The sequence below is a fragment of the Thamnophis sirtalis genome, unplaced genomic scaffold (assembly GCF_051295495.1).
Source record: "Thamnophis sirtalis isolate CommonGarterSnake01/CBP01778 unplaced genomic scaffold, rThaSir2_p1.2 scaffold_3, whole genome shotgun sequence".
NCBI classification, from domain to species: Eukaryota; Metazoa; Chordata; class Lepidosauria; order Squamata; family Natricidae; genus Thamnophis; species Thamnophis sirtalis.
In genome coordinates, this window is record NW_028261383.1 from 65,064,319 (window position 1) to 65,078,337 (window position 14,019).

The following is a 14,019-nucleotide window of genomic DNA, read 5'->3' on the forward strand; positions in this document are numbered from 1 at the left end:
TGGGGAATCCCCCTCCCCCGGAGTCTCTGTTTATATTTTGCATAAAATATCTGTGTATGCAGTACATGTGTCCGTGTATGTCAATGAATCTGTTGTATAGACAACGTTGCACATAACAGAGAGTCTAATAGAAATTGTGAACAGAGGCAATGGTCCAGAGTTGGATCTGCATATGATCAAACTTAAGACAGAAATTGAAATCAGTGAAATGTTAATCATGATTCATTTAGACTTCGCTGGATTAAATAGGTTGACTCTGAGTACAATTCAATCTGGATCCAGGTCATGTAGGGCTTCTGATTTAGTATCACAATAAGCACTCATATAGCAACATCGTGGAATGTTTTTTCTTTTTTTCAGCCAGTATTCATGCTAATTTGTCAGTTTTGGATGGAGTGTAGAAGGTCCCATTTTTGAAGTAAAAAGTATCCTTTACAATGCAAGATTTTCCATGAACTGGCTTCCTGATGTCCTTAATAGTGTCTCCTGAAATAAAAGTTGAGATATATTAACAAGTCAAATAGGGGTAGTTGTAGTTAATACTTTACTCTTTTTTGAAATTAAAAACAAGATGGCCTTGTGAATAATGAAAGAAAAAGCAACTCCTTCACAACAGGATAAAAAGGTATCAATGTGCCTTGTTGTTATCATTGTATACAGTATCAGTCTTCTTTAAGGTTAGAGTCTGTCCATGTGGCTGGGGAGGCCGAGCGGATCAAACCAGTGGTGGGATTCAAATTTTTTTACTACTGGTTCTGTGGGCCTGGCTTGATGGGCATGGTTTGGTGGATGTGGCAGGGGAAGAATACTGTAAAATCTCCATTTCCTCCTGATCAGCTGGTACTCAGGAGGCAGAGAATAGATGGGGACAGGGACAGTCAGAGGTAGTATTTACCGGTTCTCCGAACTAAAAATTTCCACTACCAGTTCTCCAGAACTGGTCAGAACCTGCTGAATACCACCTCTGGATCAAACTAAAAGAAGCAGCATTATGGCATTGCAGTGGAAGCCCTGCCCCCCTTTTTACATGTGCAACACTGCTGTAGTAATTGCAATGAAAGAACCCATAACCTGCAAATACCACCATTATGGATGTTCACAGGCAGCAAGGGAGGGGCGGGGCTTAACATCAACAAGATGGCAGGCACCATACCACCAACCAACAGCCATCAGGTACATTGGAAAACAAATAGAAACTAGCATTTAACCCCACATCTACTAAGCAAGGATGATCTAGTTGTTTGGCAGAACTCAGAACCTTGCTATTTTATTTTGTTATGCTTTAACTCATACACATTGATGGCTTTTGGTATAGCAACAATAAATAAATAGATACATGAGATAGATAGATAGATAGATAGATAGATAGATAGATAGATAGATAGATAGATAGATAGATAGATAGATAGATAGATAGATAGATAGATAGATGATAGATAGATAGATGATAGATGGATAGATGATAGATAGATAGATAGATAGATAGATAGATAGATAGATAGATAGATAGATAGATAGATAGATAGATAGGAGTTGAAAGAGTGGGGAAGAAGAGGGAGAGAGAAAAGCAGTTTCTTCTTAATGTTTCCTGAGGTATGTTTGAATAGAAAGCATCAACCACCACATCTGTACATAATGTAATGCCCTAGCCATGGTTTCCTTGGAAAGATAAACTTGCTTGAACAATTTTTAACAGTATTCCAACTGCCAAATGAAGCAAAGTTCAGATCCCTCTGCACGACAAACACAATTCATCATCTGATAAGGCAAGAGAACAATAGGCATGTCATCCATTTCCTGAGATGATGAAATGCGCATCAGGGATTTAATTGCCCTGAAAGACAGATTGCTTGTGAGGTCACCACCTATAGCTGCAGAGAGTGGTGACCTGTTCTGCTCAAAGCTCCAGTACAGACATCTGTGCAGGCTTACAATTAGCAAGTAACCATGGTTTCCTCTTATCTGACAAAGAAGAGGAATCCTGTTTTGTTGGTTGCTCAATTTGAATATGTTTGAATTGCCTAAAGCAATGGTTCCCAACTTGTTGGGTACCAGGCAGTGGTGGGATTCAAAAAGTTTTACTACTAGTTCAGTGGGCGTGACTTGGTAGGCGTGGCATGGCTTGGTGGGCATGGCAGGGGAAGTTTACTGCAAATTCCCCATTTCCTCCCAATCAGATGGGACTCAGGAGGCAGAGAATAGACGGGGGTGGGACCAGTCAGAGGTGGTATTTACTGGTTCTCCAAACAACTCAAAATTTTCGCTACTGGTTCTCCAGACTGGTTAGAACCTGCTGAATACCACCTCTGGTACCAGAGACCGGTTATGTGGAGAGACTGGAGGGGGCATGGTTTCATGTGCTATCTGCATCCCATAGATGGGGCATCATTTGTTTGCATGGCCCAGTTTCTGGCATGCTGTGGACCGGTGCTTGGGGTTGGGGACTCTGGCCTAAGGATCTGCTGTTTTACAAGCCATATTTTGCTGAGCAAAATATGGCTTGTAAAACAATAATGCACAAAAACAACCCATTATAAGAACAGAACTTATTCAAGGCATAATAAGATTTGTACAATTTGAAGGGAAGCCAAAGGAAGGGGTTGGTGAACAGAATAAAAAGCATTTGTGGAGGGGAAAGTCAATGCCCACCTCTATAACAGCAACACACTGTGCACAAATATAATACACGCTATGCAGAAAGTGTTCCTGTATTTTCAAGCAGACATCTTTACATTTGTAGAGACTGCAATTGTAGTTATCAAGGAAAACTTGTCTGAATAACGTTGAGCAGAAATCCACTTGTTAAATGACATAATGTCCAGTTTCCATTGTAAAATAGCTATGATTCATTAGCAGACAAGAAAAGATGAAGATAAACATGTCGTCAACTTCCTGACATGATAAAAACAGATCTATGCTGTTACGACTCCATTGAAGACGTTGGAACTTTATTCAGTTTCCATCATTAAAAATGAATTTATAGTGAGTGGTTAGCTGAGCAAGCATAATTATTTCTCCTAGCAATGCCAAATTGGCCAGCAAATCTCAAACTGAACAAGGTTAAAAACAGCTTCAGAAGGACATTGTGTGTGGGTTCCCAGACTTCCTTACATAACCTGTTGCTTTCCAGGTATACTCCCTTTGAAAGCCTGGAATTCCCAGCTGAGATTTCTGCCAGTTGTAAACTCAATACATCTGCGGAGTATCAATTTAGGGAGGCTCTAGATCAAGATTTTCTTATCTTAGTAACTTTAAGATGTTGGACTTCAACTGCCAAAATTTCCCAGCCAGCTGGGAAATTCTGGGAATTGGAGTCATCTTATAGTTAGTAATATTGAAAAACCGTAGTCTAGACCAACTTAACTTTATGGAAAATTCTTATGGTCAAAAAACAAACAATATATTTACATTACTTTATTTATTTTAGCACTATATAAAGCCATCTGGCTCTAGTGGTAATGCCACCACTACCACACACAAATAGCTGTTCTGATTTCTGCGTATAAGCTAGTAAAATCACTCCAAATTGCAATAAAGCAAAGTTCAGAAGATAAGTAAACAAATGTATCAGAACTTTGATCTGATCCCTGGGCAAAGTAGTTGTTTTCCATGTGTCTATATGTCTTTATAAAAGGGATGCCATGACTCAGTAGTTAAGACGCTGGGCTTGTCAGTGGTATTTCTGGAGAGTGCTGGGTTCACTAATAGTAGAAAACAAGACTCTGGAAGCCCAGCAGGACACCTCCCACCTCCCAGTCTCACGTAGGTCCTAACAGGTGGAAGAGTGGGAGGGAGGGGATAGCAGTGCAACTGGGCTTTGACTAGCAATGGCTGGGCTGGTGGCAGCCACAGGGCACAGTAAAATATCTTAGGAGAGGAGGACATTCATGAGCAGTGACGTTTTATAGCAATAGCAATAGCAGTAGACTTATATACCGCTTCATAGGCCTTTCAGGCCTCTCTAAGTGGTTTACAGAGAGTCAGCATATTGCCCCCAACAATCTGGGTCCTCATTTTACCCACCTCGGAAGGATGGAAGGCTGAGTCAACCCTGAGCCGGTGAGATTTGAACCGTTGACCTGCTGATCTAGCAGTAGCCTGCAGTGCTGCATTTAACCACTGCACCACCTTGGCTCTTTTACTACATGCACCTCCAAGTAAGAAAACATCTATAGATACATAGTCCTCAAGCCTGCAGAGACCAGGTCTCTGCAGCTTTCTGTAACCCAGCCAACTTTTCAAAAGCAGTTTTCTTTGCAGTTCATGTCCCCAACCCAGTGACTGATGTTTGCTAGCAACGTTCCAATATCTCAGGGGTTGCCACAAAGAAGAGGGAGTCAAGCTATTCTCCAAAGCACCTGAGGGCAGGAAAAGAAGCAATGGGTGGAAACTAATCAAGGACAGAAACAACCTAGAACCAAGGAGAAATTTCCTGACAGTTAGAACAATTAATCAGTGCAACAACTTGCCTCCAGAAATTGTGAATGCTCCAACACTGCACGTTTTTAAGAAGAGATTGGACAACTATTCTTCTGAAATGCTTTGGGTTTCCTTTCTAAGCAGGGTAGTTGGACTAGAAGACCTCCAAGGTCCCTTCCAACTATTCTATTCTATTCTATTCCATTCCATTCTCTGCCTACCTCTGGTTATGAATGTGGACCTCTTTTTGGCATTCTGTCTTAACTAGAATATTTTGCTTTGATGTCTTAAATAAGCTAACTAATGTTTTAGTAAACATTATCTTTATGTCCCTGGGAAAAATATTGTGGTGCAACTTTGCCTTTACATTCCGTTTCAGTAACCAGCAAACATTTCCAGCAAACCAACACAGCCTTTTTCTTTCCTCCTGCTCTTATACACACTTTTCTCTTTTACACATACACAACTGGATCTATCTTCTCTTCTCCTCCCTCTCCCTCTCTCTATATGTGAGATTCCTGGATTTTTTATTAGCACTGCCAGATATGAGAAGCCAAACTCCAGGCAAATTAGAAGTTTCTCTGTGCTCCATCAAAGGCAATCTATATTATGTACTTATTAGGTAGGGCTATATCAGTAGTGGGATTCAAATAATTTAACAACCAGTTCTCTGCCCTAATGATTTCTTCCAACAACCAAATTGCTCAGAAAGTTAACAACCAGTTCTCCCAAAGTGGTGCGAATTGGCTGAATCCCACCATCCAGTGCTGGTACCCTCACATTTCAACTCCTGACAAAATGTCATGTGACAGGACAATGAAGTAGACATGAAGGAGGAGAAATAAGAAAGAAGGAAGGCCCATGAGCTAAAGGGCAAACAAACCTTTTCAAATCCAGATGGTGGTGCAGGAGATGGACAGCAAAAATAGGAATAATTCAGGGAGGAAGGAATATGAGGAAAGTTCCATAAGGGGTACCTGTTCTTCTAGCATCCAAATGCAGCTTAATCAGTGGTGGGATTCAAAAATTTTTACTACCAGTTCTGTGGGCGTGGCTTGGTGGGTATGGCTGGGCTTGGTGGGCATGGCAGGGAAAGGATACTGCAAAATCCCCATTCCCTCCCGACCCCACTAACCTGCTTCCCAGCTCCATTCTCCTGTTCAGGGCAACAAAAGAAGATCAACTGGGAGGCAGCGGGGGCAGGGCCAGCCTATTTGCCGGTTCTCCGAACTACTAAAAATTTCCACTATCGGTTCTCCAGAACTGGCTGAATACCACCTCTGAGCTTAATATGCGGAGATATGTTCTGACCACTGCATAGATATTCCTTTTTCTTGGTTGAGCTGAATGACTCTCTGTCTACCATTGAGTCAGTAGAAACCATGACATTACTACTAATACCTATCATTATTTTCCCACTATTTCTCACCTCTGTTCTCAGTCCCTACAGTTACTGAATATCTTCCATGGTCATTGCTGACCAAAATGTTACACACCTTGAGGCTGCCCTTGGATACTGTTGGAATTGTTGAAAGAAATGTCCTTTTGGGTTCAGCTCCAAGTGGGGAAGAAGACATTGGAGACATGGAGGCTGCTTGGAAAGATGGTTTATTGTTGGACAGGGCCACATGGCTTGAGCCCTGAACAGAAAAGGCGATCACATGTTTCAATGTTGGTGAAGAAGAAGAGAGAAGGGCTGAGGAAGGGGCTTGCTAGGCTTTTTATACCCTGTTTAGTCCCACCTCTCTGTTTCCTGTTCCTGTGTAAGAAAGGTATTCTGATTGGTTGTCAGATTCCCATTGTGCTATGCAGGGGGCTACTCTCTAGGCTGTTTTGAATCCAGGTATAGATGAGTTCTCAGATGCCATGTGGAGAGTTGAATAATATCCCTTCCCCCTGCAGCTGCAGTGGAGAAGTCTTTATTATGTAAAGTGGGCTAGCCTGGCTAGTCTTAATGGGCCTATTGACAAAGTGGGGGTAGGCAGGAAGCTACAGGCAACTATTCTGTCTTTTAAAACATGCTTCTTTTCACATCCAGAGAAACATTCTGCCTTTTCAATATTTCCTAGGATATTTCATTTTTTCTGGGGGAGGGCTGGATGATAACTTCCCACAGAATAATGGGGGAAATACTACTTGAAATCCAGTCCAGCTAAGCTTGGCTAGTTGGTGGGAAATGAGAGGAAGGGGATGTCATGGGAGCAAGTGGGAAAGACTCTCTTGTTTAGTAAGGGGGACTTGAAATCTTAGGGCTAGGGTTGAATTGCCATCAATAAACTGGGTCTATTGTAGGGAGCATCAGAGTGGGGAGTCCTGCTTACCTAAGCGCCAACCATACTCCCACGAAGACAGCACCGGGTACCAAAATTTTTCTTCAGGAGACTTCATCATTCTCTCTTTGAGGTACTTCTGTCTTCCTTTGCCTTCATGGGAGAAGCCCTTGTATAGCAGCTGTGTGGTCTCTGGGGTTGGGACCCTCATCTCTGGAAGAGGCTCCTGAAGATTCAGCCCAACCTTCTCTTCTGCTGGCACCTGGCGGTCTTCCTTCTGGGGAATGCCTTCTCGATTTCTAGAGCTCGAGTCCTCCTTGGGAAGGTAGATGTCGGGCAGCAAACACTTTTGCCTGGAGATGCCATGATTGGGCAGGCGCTGGGGGTATTTTTGTCCATATTTTGCCTTCCAGCTGATCCTGCAGAAAACCTCCTTGTTAATCAGTTCCCTCCAGCCATCCTGTTCCTGGCTAGTTAGTGGGCCCCTCATAGCCTGCAAGCAAAGGCAAGCGCTGGTGCGGGATTGTTGGCGGTGCTTGGTATAACTTATCACTTCCTGCTTCTGGTGTCCAAGGAAACAGGCACAAAAGGGTCTGTGAAGCCAGGCTCAAATTACAGGCCAATGGTTTGCCTCGTTTCCCCACCACTGTTGCTAGGCTATTGTTGCATTAAGGTTGTCTGTGCATGAAAAGTGAGAGATGCCAAAGGCCCACAGTGCTGATTTTGGTGCAAGAATAGGCCTTAAATCCAAAATTTGACAAAATTTGTGCAGGGCTTGTAAACCAAAATGAAACAACAAAGGCATTTCCCTGAACACTTGTGTGTGTCAATGTGTCTCTGTCTGTGTGTGTGTGTGTGTGTCTGTCTGTCTGTCTGTCTGTCTTTCTCTCTCTCTCTCTCTCTCTCTCTCTCTCTCTCTCTCTTTCTCTCTCTCTCTCTCTCTCACACACACACACACAGGAGGACAATTTTAACAATTGATCTTGATTTTAAATTGTACATAAGCAAGTAATGGATTTGCCAAATGTATTTCCCCTTGCAAATACATTTGGCAAATCCTTGGCTTTAAGTTGTGTTGGATCTAACCCAGGGAAAATGTAAATGGCTGTCTGCAGAAACCACAAAATGTTGCATTGGCTACTCTCCTGGGTGGAGAGTGTTTTTTTTTCCCTGAGAGAGCAAAACTGGCTCTTGTTCAGCCCTATTCATCCCCACAAAACTGGGCCATTTCAACTGTTTTTTGTATTCCACCACCTTTTAAAAAGCCACTTTTTCTGCGGAGCCCCCTTCTTCGTAGCAAAGGTATACCTTCTCCAAGACATGTACCAGCCCACGTCCTAAATCTGGAATGGATAAATATCTCATTTGCCCTTCAGTGTGCATTTGAATGGTTGCCCTTTGCAATCATGAATCTGAGTCCAACCAGAATTCAGCCAAGAACAGGGGGATAGGGAATGAGAAGGGGAGAAAGAAGGCTAGAGAAAGGAAAGACTTCAGAACAACCAGGTGCTTTCCTTCTGGTAAAGCTTCATCATACAGTGGAAGAAATGAGAGTGTTTTGTTTTCAGGAGGTAAACTGTGACTAATTTGAGCCACAACCTTCAATTAAGTCTTATGCCTTGGCATGGCATGGCATGGCATGGCATGGCATGGCATGGCATGGCGAAAAGAATACCAGGGTTTGCGGTAGCTGTATATAATTCCCATGTTCTATTAGAAAACATGTCATGACATTAAGCCAGGCTAGAAGAAATGAATATTTTTATCGCCTTGCTCCCACTACTGAAAGCAGGACAAAATAATTTTTGTCATACATATTACTTCTAACATCAGACTCTTGTCATGAAAGAGACTGCAACATCCAACAGGAGATTAACTTATTAAGAAAAAAATTCCCCTAATGTCTAAAGCAGTGTTTCCCAACCTTGGTGGCTTTAAGTCCTGTGGACTTCAACTCCCAGAGTTGAAGTCCACAGGACTTAAAGCCACCAAGGTTGAGAAACACTGGTCTAAAGTCTACTTCTTTGTAATTCAGACCCATAGTTTCTTGTCCTGTCCCTTGTAACACCACCTAATTGTTCTACTTCAACTTCCACATAAACACACTTTAGATACTTGACAGTTGTCGTATTTCCTCACAAGTCTTCTGTTGTCCAGGTTAAATGTACCTAATTCTTCTGATAATTTTTCATGAGTTAATCTGTTCCATGTCCCTTATTATTTTGATTATCATATTTTTCAGAGTATAAGATGCACCCTTTTCCCTCAAAACAGGGTGAAAATCTGAGTGTGTCTTATAAACTCAGTGCAGCATTTTCGGCCTCCTGAAACCCACCTCTTCACCAAAATAGCCATTTAGACCCTTTATGAGCCTTGCAGAGTGCTCCTGGGGGCTGAGGAGGGCAGAAATAAGCAAAAAACAGGCAGTTTTTGCCCCCCCCCCCAGCTGCCAGGAGCATTCTACAAGCCTCTCCAAAAAAACAAAGCATGCAGAGTACTTGGGAGGCTTGCAGAGTGCAATTTTTTTTTTAATTTACCTCTTCAAAATTGTGGTGTCTCTTATACTCCAAAAAATATGGTATTCTCCTCTGTACATACCCCAATATTACACATAGTAAGGAAGGTTACCTTGACAAACATATTCAGGCTCTGTTTCTCAGGCATTTGGGACTAAGCATTTTTCAAGTTCAGAACATCCAGATAGCATCTGGAAGTGATTCAGGCAGAAAACACCCCAATTTGGTGAAGGAGGAGGAGGAGGAGGAGGAGGAGGAGGAGGAGGAGGAGGAGGAGGAGGAAGAGGAGGAGGACACAACCAGACTTGCAAGATTCATGTTATTGTAGCCAATCTCAATGGAAGTAGCTTTAGACTACCTATGGAATTCTTGGAATAGTCTACCTTGTAGGGCAGAGGAACATTTGTCTTCTTCAGTTCTGTGGTTTTATGCATTTCTTCCATGGTTTCACCGAAACCGTCTGTGAGATAATTATCTGCATCTTCAAGGTTTGAGAACCAATTGATGATTTAAATTCATTCATGACACTGAATACTGTACGCTCTACCATCTTTTTGCTTAGCTCGGCTTGCCACTGCCTCCTTGTGTCAATTGTTGTGTTTAAATATATTTTAAAACCATTCCTTTTGGGGAGAAAATAAAGTTGAGGATTACTGCCCTATGAAATGTTACCATCCTACCATGTCTCTTTTTCCTACCAATTTTCTTTTTCTTCCTTTTTACTGGACTGATGGAATTAATACTTTTAAAAACAGCACTTTTGTTGTTTTTGGTCCCCTTTTCCATTTTAGGTTCCTTTTGCACTTTAACTTTTTCTGTGTAGATAGTAGGTGTACTTGCTGGTACACCTCCTAAGTCCTAAACAATTACACGCATCTTACATTTCCGGTTCACATTTCTTTTAGTTTGGCTCGGTCAAAAACTCCATGTCCATCCACAATGGTGTCTTGAAAATTAGAGATTCCTTAGCAGTGCAGGACATTTTTAAAAGTCTAGTTAGAAGTTATTACAGGAAGGAAACACCATTTTGAGATGAAACTAACAGTGCAGTGACACTCATCCTTATGCATATGTATATCATTTCCACTAATTCATTAAGGCCTGTTTGAGATACAACAGAATAGATACAACAGAATAGATATATATATTCTATTAACTCTTACTTTCCTACAACTCCCCAAGTCATCCAAGGCAAAACAAAACAAATTGGAAGCAAATGATTAGCAGTTGGAGAACCAAAGGAGAGTACCTGTTCTTGATCTTAAATGAAGAAAATCTTTCTGCTCATTCAAGAAATAAGTATCTCCTCTGGCAACCTAATATATTCAAAAGAATTAGATTTCTGCCTTTTGTTTCTGCTTAAGTTTATCTGGTTTGGGGTTTGAGGCATCTATTACCCTGAATATGCTACTCAAGTGGTCTACTATTGAAAATATAGATCAAGCATAGGAAGGAATGAGAATTTTTAGATTCCAGTCCTTATCATAGATGTATTTGATGCTTGAAGACTTTTATAGAAAATGGTGCCCTTTCAGTTGGAGGATCTGTTGTTGGGTCTTAGGAAATTTGCTAGAGGCATAATAGTACATAGAGTTATAAGAATAGGACAAACAATACATTAACATTTAACATAACGATTTTGATTTGGCTATTTTGTGTGACTCCAACCACTAGGATTTGTATGCCACAATTTATGGTTTAGCACAGGGTGTCAAACTCACCGCCTGTGGCCCAGATGTGTCACATGCTGGTCATGCCCACACCCAGTTTAGTGAAGGGGGGGGAGTCAGGATACATCATGTGACAGCTCCGTGACACGAGTTTGACACTAGTTTAGCACAAGGTCTAAAATCAGCCAAAAGAGGCTTGTACAACAAAACATGGTTAAATAATGGATTAGTGTAAAGTAAACCCAGTAGTAAATTGCTGATGCAAAATCTATAACCAGATAATCATGGGTATATATGTTGCACAAATATAGAAAGAGTAGCTATTGAGTGCGACTAGGATTTGCAATTTGAAAAGCTGATTTTGTATTTAAAACACAAGATCAAACACAAGAGTACATGAAGCAATGCCAGAGGCAACCACATGGATAGCTGAACTAGACATCCAGTTATGAGGCCACTGCCATACCCCCCCATAGAAGATTTACTTATAATTATGTGGAGTGTGTATATATTTTACTTCTGTCATGTTCTCATCGTATGCTAAATAAGAATATTCATTCATGAACTACCAAACTCAGAATTTCTTGCTGCGTAGTTATTTCCATGTGAAAAGTTGAATCCAAAGTCATTTCTGGTCAGTCTTGAATGAAACCAATTTTAATTGGGCTCGAGTACAAAAAAATTGTCTTGTTCACTCCATGAGAATAGTCTTTGGAGAGAGATGGAACCTTTAAGTTTTAAAGGCAATCATTTCTGATAAACTGACACATCAAGTTGGATGTAGAGAGGTTGAAATGTTCCATGATATTTTTTCTTCTTCTGCAGATTCTTGACCTCCCCATGCAATCTAGAAGGACTAGATTGAAGGATTAGTTTCATAGTGTTTTAGTTTTTATTAACTCAGCACCATCACTAAAGACTATGTGGTTCCTGTAGCTTAAGTGCCTTTTGTCTATCTTTAGCCCATGTATAAACTTAAATTACTCACACAGCCTGGTCTTTTGGATTCTGTTTTGAGCAGAACAAGGTATCTTCTACAGTATTTCTGGACTCTAAATCAATGCAGGCTTTATTTCCCTTTCTTCTTTTGTTCTCATTTTTTAACCATACTGCCTGATGAAGAGTTATTGGAAATTTGTCTTTGTACTCTTTCAGTTGGCTTAAAAAGGAATTGCCTTGGCATGGATTTTCTTCCCTCATAATCAACATTGTGGTTTTTGCTTGTATATATATATTGCTAATTTTGCTCCATACTTAAAACTAATTTGCTTTGCCAAGCATCTGACTCCCGTATGCTCTTTAATTTCCATTGAAAGTTTCCTGTGGGAATTTCAGGTTAAGTCATATTACCCATTTGATATTAAAGTTAAAAGGGCAAAACTAATTATTGCAGAAACCCATTTCAATTGTTTAACATGCACATTTTATTTCTTGAAGCAGACATTCATGGTTTTTAATAAGTTATGAGATACAATATTACATTTATTCCAGTTTATTTTGCTTTTCTGATAGTTTACAATGTAGTGAGCATTTCACATTAAGGCACACAGTCCAGTTTTTTTAAAAAGAAAATCTGGCTATTCCATTTCCTTTTCAAGAAGCTGTGCTTAGACTTAGTGCACTGATATAAAACTATAAAAATAAAGCCGACCAAGTAGAAATCGTTTGCTAAACAGAAGGGAAACAACTAAATTACTTCCATTAAGTGTCTTCATCCTTCAAGCACATTTAAAGCTCTGCTAAAGTGGGGGGAAGCCCCAAAGGCTTTTGAAAACCATTTAGTTCACTATTTGGAAGGTGTTTTTTTAACTTTTTGCCATTTTGAAAACCAGAATGGTCATAAATGTTCTTTACTTCCCTCCCCCCCAAAATAAACATTTAAGAGGATTTGTTCATGAACTCCTTGAACTAAATACTTTCAATCAATTTTAATTTGCACTGTTGATTAGTAGAAATATCCAGAGTTTCACATAATAGTCAACTGCCTAGATTAGCTTTCACTTTAACAGGCATTACCAAAGGAAATCATGGAGGCTTAGATTATTGTATATACAAACAGCTGTAATAACGGTGATTGCATACAATCAATCACAGCTTCAAGCACCTCTCAATATGCATCTTTGCTAGAATATCAATTTAATTTGGCATTCTATTGCTCAAGGCAATCATAGTTACACCATCCATTACCAAACCTGCATAAAGCATCAGTGATAAAAGCTTCCAAAATAGCTTAAGACATCCATTTGGGTTCCTTCAAGGAACAAACCATCAATTTCCCCCCAAATGTAAACAGCCAACCATTATGCAAATCATTTTAGTGTTTAAAGATAACACTAATTATAGTTTTCACTATTAGCTGTGAAAAAGAATATCAAGCACATAAGGGCATATTAAGTACCGGGTTTTTCATCTATTGTCTTTACAGAAGAATTTTAACTGACAGCAGTCATAGTGATATTCTACAGCAAAGTGAAATGTTTCCAGTTCAAAAACAAAACCTATTGCAAGTCAGTAGTTTAAGATACCAATTTATCCAAGATAAATTCCAGTTTAATATGTAAATTCCAGAATCCACCAAAAACAAAAAAACTTTATTACATGATTGTGTTTTGATTCAGAACAGTACAAACTAAAGCAGACAATAAATTTACAGAGCATATCAAAGATGCTTAAGGCAAAGAACAACTTTAAAATATATTTAATTTGGGTTTCATTAAAAGTTATCTGTATACATTGGTCACAAAACTGCTCACAGTATTGTATGTAAGGTTTCCCTTGAGGAGAAACAAGAGGACTTTATGGGACAGTAACATGGAATGGACTTCCAGGAATGTGTTCTTCACCCCACTTCACAGCTAATAGGTAATCACCTTTTTCCTTGACAATATATGTTACATTATACTGGTTATTTCCCAAGTGTTTCACAGATACTTCTTCACAAGGTGTTGTAGGTCCATGGACACCAACTAACAGCATATTTGAACCTAAAGCACAAACAGAATGTTAATGTTACTGATATTGCAGCAGAATTCAACACCTAGCATCATTGAAAATCACAGAATTTCAGTAAGCATTTCATTTCTGCGGAGACATAGCACCAATCCAAATTAACACAAGCAGCCCTGGTGATTACTGTATTAAAGA

The 14,019-nt window shown here is 40.1% G+C and overlaps 2 protein-coding genes across 7 annotated transcripts in view; both read right to left on the reverse strand.

The window, feature by feature from the left end:
• Nucleotides 1-206: 206 nt before the first annotated feature.
• Nucleotides 207-7,215, reverse strand: LOC106541679 (protein SPMIP1). Its single transcript, XM_014057194.2, has 2 exons — nucleotides 6,741-7,215; nucleotides 207-486 (listed from the first exon to the last, which is right to left on the reverse strand). The coding sequence occupies exons 1-2, from the start codon at nucleotides 7,177-7,179 to the stop codon at nucleotides 368-370; spliced, it is 558 nt and encodes a 185-aa protein (XP_013912669.2). The 5' UTR covers nucleotides 7,180-7,215; the 3' UTR covers nucleotides 207-367.
• A 5,060-nt stretch (nucleotides 7,216-12,275) lies between these two features.
• FLNB (filamin B) overlaps nucleotides 12,276-14,019 on the reverse strand; it is a 92,580-nt gene continuing 90,836 nt past the window's right edge. For all 6 annotated transcript variants that reach the window (XM_087709001.1, XM_087709002.1, XM_087709004.1 and 3 more), the window contains one exon: nucleotides 12,276-13,859. In XM_087709001.1, the coding sequence (XP_087565127.1) occupies nucleotides 13,672-13,859 (188 nt within the window). In that variant the 3' untranslated portion in view covers nucleotides 12,276-13,671. The remainder of the gene's footprint in view (nucleotides 13,860-14,019) is intronic.

Excerpts from the sequence above, each read along its gene's own strand:
- LOC106541679 (XM_014057194.2), bottom strand. The coding sequence starts at position 7,179 with ATGAGGGGCCCACTAACTAGCCAGGAACAGGATGGCTGGAGGGAACTG. Across the intron at positions 487-6,740 it reads GGAGTATGGTTGGCGCTTAG|GAGACACTATTAAGGACATC; the intron begins GTAAGCAGGACT and ends CTTTTATTTCAG.